This window comes from Thunnus maccoyii, chromosome 1 (assembly GCF_910596095.1).
Source record: "Thunnus maccoyii chromosome 1, fThuMac1.1, whole genome shotgun sequence".
Classification (NCBI taxonomy): domain Eukaryota; kingdom Metazoa; phylum Chordata; class Actinopteri; order Scombriformes; family Scombridae; genus Thunnus; species Thunnus maccoyii.
In genome coordinates this window covers 20,533,743-20,546,243 of record NC_056533.1, presented here as the reverse complement: position 1 = coordinate 20,546,243, position 12,501 = coordinate 20,533,743, and the positions used below count along the sequence as shown (strand labels likewise).

Below are 12,501 nucleotides of genomic sequence, written 5' to 3'. Positions count from 1 at the left end.
ACCTGGCAATACCTTGTTGAGCTGTACATTATATTTCAACAAAGATATACTGTTAGCTAATGTCAAAATATGAAAAGAAATCTCAAGAATAATATAATGGGTAATTTCTACAGGGCTTAGAAGTTAATTAGTAACCGAAAATCAAACAAATGGTGTTTCTTTACTGCCAGTCACTCTGTCCAAATCCAATGTCATGTGGAAGTCCTCTCTCATAAACATATGATATTCACTGACTGTATTTTTAGGGTTCAAACACCGAAAGGGTAGAATCCTATTGAGTTTGTGCCGGTTTATTATTATTATTTGTTTTATTGTGCCACGGCTCAAATTGCCATGAGCTGGAATGAGCAAGAGACATGAAACTTGGCCCAATAACTGGAAATAATATGCATGTGCTTCCCAGGAAATATGAGCCCAATCAGCCAGATGGTGGCGCTATAATTCACATTCTAAAACAAAAAAATTGAAAGGCCAGGACACCCACACAATGAGTTCCATTGACTTGAAATTTGACACACATGTCCAGCTCAATGTGCTCAACAAAAAAGCCAACTGGACCATAAAAGTCTGTCATGATGGATTTTTTGCTTATTTGCATAAACTGAAGAGTAATGTGACATCTACTTTTTGGACTTAGACTGTATCACCACCAAATTTGGTTTACAGCCCAGAGGATGGCCATGACAGATGCCCATTGTGCCCTGGCATCGAACACCTGAGGCAGGCACTGACAGAGAATGCTTGCATTTATTGCAGCTGCATGCCGTTTGCAGAGATGACCACAAGGTTGGCCAGGTCTGACAGTCGCATCACTGAGGCTAGCTTACCTCCTTCAAGAATGCCTGCATTCAGCCCTCCTTCAGGTTCTAAGTGCCACAGGCGCAGACCCCTTGAGGGATGCTGAGACAGGTCTTTCCACAGTTAAGCAAGCAATTCAATTGTCCATCTCATGGCTTGGTCTGGATGCTGCCCCTGTAGAGGCAGCTCTGTGTAATGCCTTTTACAAGCACATCCCACAACCATCTGCCTTCAGAGTTCCACCATCTGAGCCCTACGTTGATGAACTTCAGAGGTGCTGGCCAGACCCCAAAGCATTCCTCCACCTACTGAGTGACTGCAGGGCTTTGGCTGCTATGAAGGATGCCGCCCAATATGGTCTAGACTTCTCTAATTGTATCTCCAGATGAAGCCCTTAGACTGATATAGCAGCTTGGATGGGACGTCTTGGAAACTCTTTTTCCCACCTTGTTCTAGCTCTATCGCAGACTCTCCAGACTGCCCAGGTTGACACCCCAAAACAGAGCCTAAGTGGTGCCTTTCTCCGGGCATTTGCTTTCATGATCACAGAGATTGGCTTGGCTACTTTGACCTTAGCCCGGTGCCAAGTGTGGCTTGCCCAGTCCCCCTTTTCAGAGGGGTGCAGGAAGACACTTCACATGCTGCCTGTCATTCCAGACCAGATGTTTGGGCCTGCAGCCCAACAGACCTTGGAGTGTAGTGCCCAAGTGAACAAAGTCAAGTAACAGTTTGCTGACTTACACCAGGCACCTTTGCCTAAACGAAGACACACCAGCACTCTTTGCCCTGCAGCCACCACTCAGAGTCCCTCAAAAGCCAGGTGCGCCTCTTTTCAGCAGGGCCACCTCCAACGGTCCCCCCACAGCCTGCCTTTCGGATTTCAATGGATAGGGCCCCCAAAAATGGGGCCGCTACCAACTGACCCCCCAAGCCACCCAAAGGTCATGGGAGTCATGCTTGACTCCCAAAATCCAGGTGCCAGCCAGGCCTTGATTTCGGACCCTTGAGTGTTATTCTTTTTTTTTTCAGGGGACACAGTATCCAGTTCAGGCATCGACCCACAAAGTTCAATGATGTCAGAATGACTGTTGTCAACAACCCTCTGAGGTCTCTGGCTCTCTGGTGGGAAACCTTGGTGCAGTATGGCAGCACTTTCTTCTCTGCAGGCCAGGGGCATGCAGATTCCCCCTTACGTGGATGACGGGCTGATATTTGCTCCGACCCAGGAGCAGGCAATCTGTGACACAACAACTCTTTAGACCCACAGGACCCAGCTGGGGCTCACTGTGAATTTTGAAAAGAGCTCTTTCGTTCCCAGTCAGTGAGTCATGTTCATCGGTGTTGCCCTCAACTCAGTGTTAATGAGAGCCTCTCCCTCCCTGCAGAGGGTGGGCAAAATCCTAAGCCTTGTCTCTTGTTTTCGGAGAGGCACAAGGATAACATATGGCCTGTTCCTCTGGCTGCTGGGCAAACTGAAAGCAGCAACAACAGTCATCCCTTTAGGCCCAGATAGCATAGCAGATGTGAGCCTGAAATGGCCCACATGTAAAATGGCAAATATGGCCAAAATGTCCCAAATCAAATGTGGGCCTTTTTTGGTAAAGACGAGGTGCTCTCAGGTATGTGTATTCTGAATGTGGGCCAGTTCTGATTTATCTGGTTTGTTCTTGGTTGACCTACCAATAACATACCATTCCACGCAGTATGTGGGCTGGATGAAAGTGCTGAAAGTGTTGGGTGTGGGCAGGATCTGGGCAACAGAAATTTTGCTAGCCAGGGGGGTTGCTTTCATTGCGCACCTTGCAGATCTGTATCAACTGTTTGGGCCTCGACCCCAAGAGGCACGAAAGCAGGATAGTGATCTGGGAGAGGTACGGCAGAGTAGATGTCAACCTGTTTGCTTCGGAAACATTGACACACTATCCGCTGTGGTTCTCTCTCTCAGAACCAGCCAGTCCATTGGGGCAGGATGCTCTGGCACACCCCTGGCCAGACTGCCTCTTATATGCCTTCCCTTTGCTTCCACTACTCATGCTGACACTTCACAGAATAAACAGATGCAACCACACAGTGCTACTGGTGGCTCCATACTGGCTGGGAAAGATATGGTTTCCTGTGCCTCGGCCTCTCCCACTGAGACAGGATCTTCTGTCACAGTTGGGGGGGGGGGTATTTGGCAGCCTCACCCGGATTGCCTTCAGCTGCACGTTTGGCCGCTGAAGGGCCGGGCTCTGAGTTCTTGCAATCAGGCTGTGTTCCTGACCATAATCAATGCTCATGCATCCTCAACTAGGGCGCGGTATGGCAATGGGTGGAAACTCTTTTCCAGTTGGTGCAGGGATCAACATGTGGACCCGGAGCGTTGCTCTGTGCCTACATTGCTCAAATACTTGTAGATGTTGCTGGATAAGGAGCTCTCCGTCTCTATCATTAAGGTGTATGTTGCTGCCATCTCCGCTCAACATGTTTTGGTGGATGGTGGAACTTTGGGGTCACATCCTCTGGTGAGCCATTTTCTGAAAGGTGCTCTCCGGTTGTAGCCCCCACATGCTGTACGGGTGCCTTCATGGGATTTGCTTGTTGTCCAAGAATCTTTGTGTTCCCCTCCATTTGAGCCCCTGGAACATGCTGACCTCAAATGGCTGTCTGGTAAGACTGCCTTTCTCCTTGCTGTTGCATCTGCAAAGGGAGTTGGTGAGCATTATGCCCTGTCCATTGCCAGGGACTGTTGGAATTCTGATGGGTCTGGGGTTACCATCTGGCCCAACCCCTCATTTCTTCCTAAGAAGCTTTCAGCTTTTCACATCAATCAGCTTATCAATTTGGCAGTTTTCACCCCGCAGTCAAGGGAGGAGGAACTGCTTCCTAATGTCAGTCTGCTTTGTCCTGTTGAGGCTCTGAGACAGTACTACATAGATATGTTGGCTGGGTTCTGTAAGTCTGATGCGCTGTTTGTCCGTTATGGAGGGCACAGGAAGGGTTGTGCTTTGTCAAAACAGAGGCTCTCGAACTGGGTTGTCGATACCATATTTTCAAGTATACAGGCTCAGGAGCCTCCAGGTCCCCCCAGTGAAATGTCAATTCAACAAGAGTGTCTCCACTTCTTGGGCCACCTTGAAAGGTGTTCCACTGAGTGACATCTGTGCTGCAGCTGCTTGGCTTCTTCCTGTACCTTTGCCTGCTTCTACAGAGTTAATGAGGCGCCCCCAATCCTGTGGCAACAGTGGTTTTGTCTGCTCCTTCGGTCTGCAACTGAGGCTCGGTCAGTACAGATTCCTCATGACCTTGTTGGTATGGATCATCGAGGTATTTCATACCTGGATACCCCTCTCATACTTTAGTTACAAATGTAACTAAGGTTCTATGAATTTTGGATGACCACCAGAGTTCACTGTCACTTGGAGTCTTGATGAGAAGATTCTGTAGGAGACAACTGCTGGATTCCAGGCTCCCTTATCAGGTTGCTTACATCGCAAGAGGTCGAGTCATTATTATGACTCGACCTCTTGCGCATGCATGCGATGCGTATCCAAGTATTTCGTACCGTCTCTGGCAGTCATCCAGAATTCATAGAACCTTAGTTACATTCATAACTCTCGATTTACCCATGACGGAGAAAGAGCAAAATATTGTACTCATCCAGTCTGCTCCCTAGCAGAGTTCCTATATGCCAACAAGCTGATGAGCAACATGTGCACAGCTGCCAGATGAAAACAGTGATAAGTAGGAGTTCATTTTGTCCCTGTAATATGTTTCATGTATTGTATGTCACTGCAGGGAGGTTACAGTACAGTACAGCACAGTTCAGGTGTCTCATCTTCTGTCCTGTGTGGGAGCAGTTGCTTGAGTTGGATTTATCTGTTGAAACCAACAGCAATAGGTGTTGTCTGCTCAGTATCCCTGCAGCTTTGGAATTCAGGTTGACTTGTGTTTTAGTAACTGCTTGACACAAGAGCGCCATTACAACTGTTGACTGATGAATGTGCTGTCTGTGATTAAATGATCCTGCTTCACAATGCTGCATTGTTTTCAGAAATGAGTGGCAAACTTAAAAAGCAATCGGTAGTTGAAATCTATGTGCATTCCTTTCCATTTGTTTGGGGTTGAAGGAACCTTGAACTCACATAGATCTAATCTGCTGGACAAACTTCCTTTCTTTCCTTTCCCTTCCAACGTGTACTCTTTAAAGGATACGTTCACATTTTATCAAGTCTATCTTAAAACAATACACACATACCTATATTTACATTGAAAGTGTTATTGATCACTACAACTGAGACTTGAGCAGCCTAAGTGAGAAAAATCAAATGGGTACCTTCCAAAGTTGCAATCTTGTTATTGTGAAATTCCCTTTTCGTGTCTCCACTGACAAACTTTCTTTGCTGAGCAGTGATGGAAGGATAGTGACACGAAGAGGGGATTTGGTACTAAAAACATAGTAACTTTGGAAGATACCCACTTGATTTGTCTAACTCACACTGCTGAGGCCTTATTGTCTTTGGCTGAATCGTGGAATTGATTTTTGCACAAATGAAGACTGTGTATTTTGGATTACTTACAAGGAATCTTTTTGTAGCCTGTATGAGCCAGAAGGACAGTTAAAGCAATCAATTTCTAGTATGTAATATGGAAAAACTAATGTTTTAATGGAAAATTGTTCTATGACAGGCCCTAATAAATCACTTGTTCAGTGATTTATAAGTGAAATGGAGAAATTGGGAGGTTTCTGACTTTTCTGTGTATTACATATCACCAGTGGATTTGTACTCTGTACGTAACAGTAATTGTATGAAATGTGTCGTTTTTAAGATCTTTAATTTTTAATTATCGATTAGTTAATCGCTGCTTTTTTTTCCTTTCTTTTCACCTCTCTGTTGTAGCTCAGGCTTACAATGATTGATATTGTGATAACACTGTTGTGTGAAGCATTTTTACAATGCAATAAAATGTAATCATAAAAACGCACAGTAGACCAATCTGACACTGATCTAATATTCAGTCACTTCATTTGATGTGAGGTTTGCTTGGGTGGAAGGATTTACTGTAATTTCTGATGGAGGTATACCTTTAAAAAAGTCCCTCTTATAAATGTTTTTAATTCTGGAAATAATGTTGCTTTGTTACTTTTATAAAAATTGAAAGTTGAAAGTTACATAATAAAATTATGTTTTGATCACATGGAAGTTGAGATCCCATGACAGTGACTCTAAACACACAACCCCTGAAAGCAGGTTTGTCTTGCTGTGCTGAAAGGATTCACTGCCCAAGGCATTCACCATATGTTTAGTTTGGTGTTTCTATACTGAACCTGAGTAATGTTATAAGTATTGCTTAAAACAAGAACACAATAAACTTGGTGGGTGTTGGCCAAAAAATAAGCTTTAAGACTGTGATCACAAACTCAGACAATAGTTCAGACTAAAGAACTCAAATATGTCATTATTTAAATTCAATTCTATGAACCAGACATAAATTATAATCACTCACAAAAACTATTCATCATCAGGATGGAAGTATCTAGGAAATAAACAGGCTGCTGGTGTGGGAGACTTCCCTCTTTGTCTGCAGAGGTCTGACAGTTTGGTGATAAAGACTAGACATCACTCCCACTTACAAATCATGTGAACTGTGAACCACTTAATTGTTCATGCTCTTACCTGTTTAAAATGAATGAAATACATTAATAATTATGCCTATCGATTAACAGTGACTGCTTTTTTTTGCATCAATTTACTTGAACTCACAAAATCTACAAATCCCAATTTTTATCTAACCTTGGTTTAATAACAAAATAATCTTAAAATTTAAATCTCATTAACATTATTTTTTGTTATTTTCTGATCTTATATCACCTCAATAGTTTTATAAAATCACAGGGAACCAAAACTACAGTATGACACCTTGCGTCTTTACCGTAATTACCACTAGGAGGCAGCATTGCACTGTGACATTTTTGCAAAAATGATCCCAAGTTGTTTTGTTTTTTTTCCCTGTCCACTACTCTAAACTGCTAGAATTTTTTCTAGAGTCCTGTCAGACTTGTAAAACTTGAATGTTTCTGTTTATAACTGTGGGATACAGAGCTCCGTGTGAAAACGAACAGCTTGTCAAAAATCTATCTCTCCACCTCAAAAAAAAACCCCACAATCCCCTCCAAGACAACTCTCTCAGCTGTCTACTTCTTTATTTCCCAGCATTCACTCTGGTTGAAGTCACTCAAGCACATAAAGGAATCCCAAGAATGATCACCTTGTTAAGCATACACAACTTCTTTCCCCTTTTAAGCCCTCCGGCCTGCAGTCCCTATTAGTTTACTGCTTGGCTTGACACAGAAGAGAGAGAGATAATACTGTGGCACTTGAAAGGTTGATTTGTTTGTTCCACACAGAATAGCAACAAATGAAGGTCATGCCCTGCCAACAAAAGCCAGTCAGTCAATGAGAATAAGAAAGCTCAATCTATTCACCTCCTTTTCTAACTGTGTATCTGTCTGTAATGAACGTCTTCTGGCCCCAAAGCAACATACAGCATCTATAAAAAAAAGTATTCACCCCCCTTTGGAAGATATAATTTATTGTTTTACATAATGGAGGTAGATTTTTTGACATGGATCAACAGAAAAAAAAGTGCAAACAGATCTGTACAAAGTGATCTAAATGCTCTACACAAGGAATCAATTTTTGTTTGTTTGTCAGCTCTCTGTTGAGAGGTGATCAGACCCGAACACAGGATGCTTCATATGTTCCAGCAGGAAAAATACTGACGCACAGACATAATTAACGATAAAGAGCTGCTATTGACAGCTGGTTTGACAATACAGAGATTCTATCAGAAGATGTCAGTGCTAAATGCAAAGACTCATCCTTTTATCAACTTTATGAACAAGTTATTTTTAAAGATCTCTTCCAGACATGTTTTAAGACATATATATAAAAAAATATTATGGGTTTTTCCATAAAAGCAGAAAAATTTTGCACTTTCAGCAGATGAATGTGAAAACAGCCTTCTAGTGTCAAACTCTGCACATACATCATTCTGCAGAGTGAAGCTCAAACATTCAACTGAAGGCACAAGAAGAAAAACAAATATTTTGACTGGAGGGGTACTGAATGTTCAAAGTCAGGTGTCAGGCACAGTTCAGCAAAAGAAAAAGCATACAGGTATGAGATTAAGTGGAAGTAACTTTATTTTAGTCTCAGCAGGATTTATGAACATATAAATGTGTACAGAGAGGTAGTGGCAGAATTTGTCTTACTCTACTCTCCCTCCACAGGCTTCAGACTCGGGCATAATTAGTGAGAGAGTGCAAATCATCACAGTGTAGCAAAACATCGATTGTCAATTGATCTCATCTGAAGTGAGTCCCTCATTCAGTTAAAGGAATATTGAAGGAGGCCCAGACATGTTCTTTGCAGGTATTGTAAGGTCTTATGTACACAGTGGCACAATTCAAATACACATGTATGAGGCCAAAAAAAAAGCATGTTCAGTATTAACACTGCCCCATTCAGGAGAAAACAAATCACCAGATAGAAGTTAAATCAGTGTTTCCAGTCTTCTGAGATGAAATGATATTGATATCTACTGCTTTGTTCAGGGCAGTGACTGCTCCAACTGCAACTGATCAGAAGTCTGATTCAGAATCAATAATCACATTAAAAAAAAAACAAAGAAGGAAAGTTAATTAAGGCATCACTACATGATCGCATGAAGCACACAGCCTTCCCAGTAGATATTTAAGCAATACTGTAATGTCACTATTATTAGGAGTAACATATGTGAATGTATTTCAGTAGGTAACAATTCAGTGGATGTATTGCTGGTCATTCAATGATATAAAACAGTATAAAAATGGATGTGTACAAAGTCCCTCATGTATTGTTCCCTAAAAACCTCACTGAGCCAGGATTTTGTATATTCAACCATGAATAAATAAAAAAAAAAACCACCCTGGCTCTGCTCACTTCAAATAGTCGGATTTGATCTTCATTCATTAAAAAAAAGGTAAATATATTTCATTTAAATGAATGATACAAAAGTTAATATTCAGATATTTGATATGCATAAAAAAGTGGGGTTAATAACCTCATATTGTTCACAAAGGCAGTACTGGTTTTGTTTGCTTTACAGTGCATTAAGAGAGTGCCTCTTCAAGTTTACTAATGCTAGAATAATCAATGACAAGCACATGTAATCCATTTGTTAACAAAGGAAAATCCGCTCAGAACAGAACTGACAGACTTTCAGGTAAGACTTCATGTGGGAATGTAGACATATGAAGTTAAACAGTATTTACATTGTATTTCTACGGGACGGGTTAAACAGACTTTTAGGATACGATCCAATAATCTCAGAGCTGCTTAAATAATACTGAGTGAATTTAATGGACACAGAATTTGAACCCAGATATCCAGGATTATGATGTGAACTTAAAACTCAAATAATATTTAAAACCATGTCATGAGGATGAAAAGTCTCACACAGTTGTTTCAGTGTAATATCTACAGTTTTTCCAGAAGCACATGGAACAGATGAGTTTATTTCAGATTGGATCTCCAGCCGTTTGGTCTAACAGTGATGCATAGAAAGCAGCTTTATCCTCGGTCTCAGGGTTCGTTTACAAAGTGAAGGTGGACAACATGTTGTCCTGACTTGACGAGCGCTTGTACCCCGAGGATGAGCTGAAGTACGTCTCCCCATCAGTGCTGATATCATCGTCGTCGTCGTCGTCCAGGTTGTTGAGGAGTGGAGCAGAGTTGCTCTTACGCCTGTGAGAGACAGAGAAAATGTTAAGATACTAAGAATATCTATTTTTAAGGATCTTCTTATTTTAAAGTATTGATCTGTCTCTTTTCTGCATCTTTTTACCTGATTTCACTTCGCAGAGCTTTGAGCTGACTCTGGAGCTGCTCGTTGGCCTCTTGTTGCTCGTCCAGGTCTCTCTGCAGCTTCTTCTTGCCGTGCTCCAGTCGGTCGATCTCCTCCTCAGCCTCATCCATCTGCCTCTTCAGGGCCTTCAGACGCAGATTCAACTTCAAGAAGGAAACAACATGCAGCAGGTTAAAAACAAACAACAAATACAGATAAAAGGCGGATATAAGGTTTGATTATTCCATTCAGTTTCTGTACTGAATGAGTGTTATTATGAACATGAGAGAGTATTTTACGTACTTGGTCCTTTTGATCTTGCATTGAGTGATGCTCTTCCTCAACTTGCATCATCATCTCTTTCACCTTCCTCTCTAGCCGGCGGTTCACCAGCTGCAGGTTGGCACGTTCCCTGCAACACATGCATTGCAATGCATCATCATACATGTAAAGAAGCACATCATATTGACTTAAAACAACAAAAATTAAGAGTTGGTCCGATTCTCTACAAGGTTTGAATAATCTGAGAGAGACAGACGTTTCCTCTGAATGAGAAAATTATTTAAAAGTCACGATATGAAAAATAGATCTATCTTAATTAAATCCATCTTGCTCCAACACAAGCTCCAACTTCGTGACTTAAATCCATCAGTGTCTAAGTATGAACTTCCATCTTAAGCCTTGAAGTCATTATTTAGCTGTCATATCCAGCCTAATGAACCTTTCTCCTTCAAACCTCCACTTAAATCTTTCCTCTTCCATCACGTTAACCACAGCACACCTCAGCTCTATTCCCAGTCCAGGCTTTCACCTCACCTTTCCTCCCCCTCGAGTCTCTCCTCCAGCTCCTGTATGCGATCCTCCAGCTGAGTTACCAGGCCCTCTTTGTTGGACTTCTGGGAGCCCTCTAGATGAGACACTCTGCTTTTCAGGTCTTTGTTCTAGAAAGGTCAGAAAGAAGAAAGTAGTGAGACGCTTGACTGGACAAATGTCTGTTTATACAATGAATCTTGGAAACTGATGTGGGAATGGATCAAATCGATTGAGAAACAGAATGATAATGAGGAGATGTATGAATGAAATGAATTGGTGCTTTGGTCTGAGATTGCAGAGTAAAACTGTGTGTAGTTGGTTTCCTCCAGACAGGAGAGTGTGTACCTGTCTCTCCAGAGCCATCTTGTCACACTCCAGGTCCTGTCTGCTAGCTCTCTCCTGCAGGAGTTCATTCCTCATCTGCTCCACCTGTCAAGCCGAGTCCAGACACTGTCATCTCTACGGTCCCACACAGTCTGATGACAATTATTATCAGACACTGTCTGTGTCTCACCCATAACAGAAACCTACTGTAGCGCTCAGTGAGTCAAAATGCAAAACAATAGAAGACTTAACGCTGAAAAGGACGTAGTTAATTGGTGAGCTGGATTTTCTAGTTTGGCAGCATTCCACCTTTTGTTGAGTTCTTAATGTCACGTCTCAGTGACACAAGGTTGTAGAAGGAAAAAGGAAAAAAATCAATAACAGTAGTTTCTGCAGAGAATATATTGCTGCTGGCGTCCAGCCTGTACAAACTGTTTCAGTTTTTTAGCTTGGCAAGACTTTTGTGTAAGGTGTGTAAACATTAAAGGAATAGTTCAACATTTTGAGAAATATTCTTATTTTTTCTTGCCAAGAGTTTGATGAGAAAATCAACACCACTTTTATTTCTGTTTGCTAAATATGAAGCTAAAGCCAGCAGACAGATAGCTTAGCTTAGCATAAAGACTGGAAACAGGGGGAAACGATTGTCCTGGCTCTGTCCAAGGATAAAAACAAACAAACAAACAAACAAAAAAAACACTTATTTGTTTAATCTGTACAAAAACCACAGTGTACAAATTAGAAGTTGTGGTTTAACACAATTATGTGTAATTATGTGTTAACTGTTTTTGTTACTCTCAGACAGAGCCAGGCTATGCTAAGCTAGGTGCCTGTTAGCCTTATATTTAATAGACAGACACAAGAGTGATATCAATCTTCTCATCTAACTCTCGGCAAAAATAAGCGTAATTCCCAAAATATCAAACTATTCCTTTAATATCAGTCTGGTGTCACTGTGTATCAACTCACTGAGGATAAGAAACTAAATGAATGAACATGACTGTTCAGTGAAAGCCTAGTTCAAAAGAGAGGGAGGATGAAATCTAATCGATACAGCGGTGATGGTTCTTTCTTTGTGAGAGGAGCTTTGAATTGGTGATATTTTATGCCAATTAGTGGGTGACAGTGGGCTGCTCTGATGAACGATGGCCCCTATAACTGGTGCACCCAGCACAGTGCTTGAGGGAGCTGAATCAGCAGACTGGAACATACAGCGAAACTAATCTGCTTTGTGAGAGACGGCAGGAGAGGAGAGGGGAGATTACTCTCATTTAGACAGGAGAGGAGCACCTGGTGCCAGGAGAGACGCAGGTGTTCTTCCTGCTGCCTCTGCCGCAACCCCACCACCCCATAGCCATACATCCCCCCCTCTCCTCCCCACAGACATTAGAACACACACGCCCGCTACCCCGCATGCACGCGTGTGTGTGTGCACAGGAAAACACACACACACCACGGCCACTCAACCTACTCCACTCTGACTGCACAAAGCTCGAGTGTTGCCTTGACAACCAACCTCAGCCTCATGCTGAACCAATGCCACTTTGTCACAATGCCACTCTTTTCTCTCTGCCAGTATTTTCTTTTTAAAGGGAAACCATTTAAGGAGATTTAAATACTATACTCGACCACACTAAGCCTCTCTTGATGTCGCTACGCACTTTATTTAAAATTTTTTATCAGTACCTGTGAATATGT

At 42.1% G+C, this 12,501-nt stretch overlaps 1 protein-coding gene across 2 annotated transcripts in view; it reads right to left on the bottom strand.

The window, feature by feature from the left end:
* Positions 1 to 7,961: 7,961 nt before the first annotated feature.
* The window catches only part of cgnl1 (cingulin-like 1), a 31,237-nt gene continuing 26,697 nt past the window's right edge, over positions 7,962 to 12,501 (bottom strand). For both annotated transcript variants that reach the window (XM_042406619.1, XM_042406626.1), the window contains exons 15-19: positions 10,825 to 10,908; positions 10,483 to 10,607; positions 9,970 to 10,078; positions 9,667 to 9,830; positions 7,962 to 9,566 (exon numbers count right to left, since the gene is read on the bottom strand). In XM_042406619.1, coding sequence (XP_042262553.1) covers positions 9,416 to 9,566; positions 9,667 to 9,830; positions 9,970 to 10,078; positions 10,483 to 10,607; positions 10,825 to 10,908 — 633 coding nt within the window. In that variant the 3' untranslated portion in view covers positions 7,962 to 9,415. The remainder of the gene's footprint in view (positions 9,567 to 9,666; positions 9,831 to 9,969; positions 10,079 to 10,482; positions 10,608 to 10,824; positions 10,909 to 12,501) is intronic.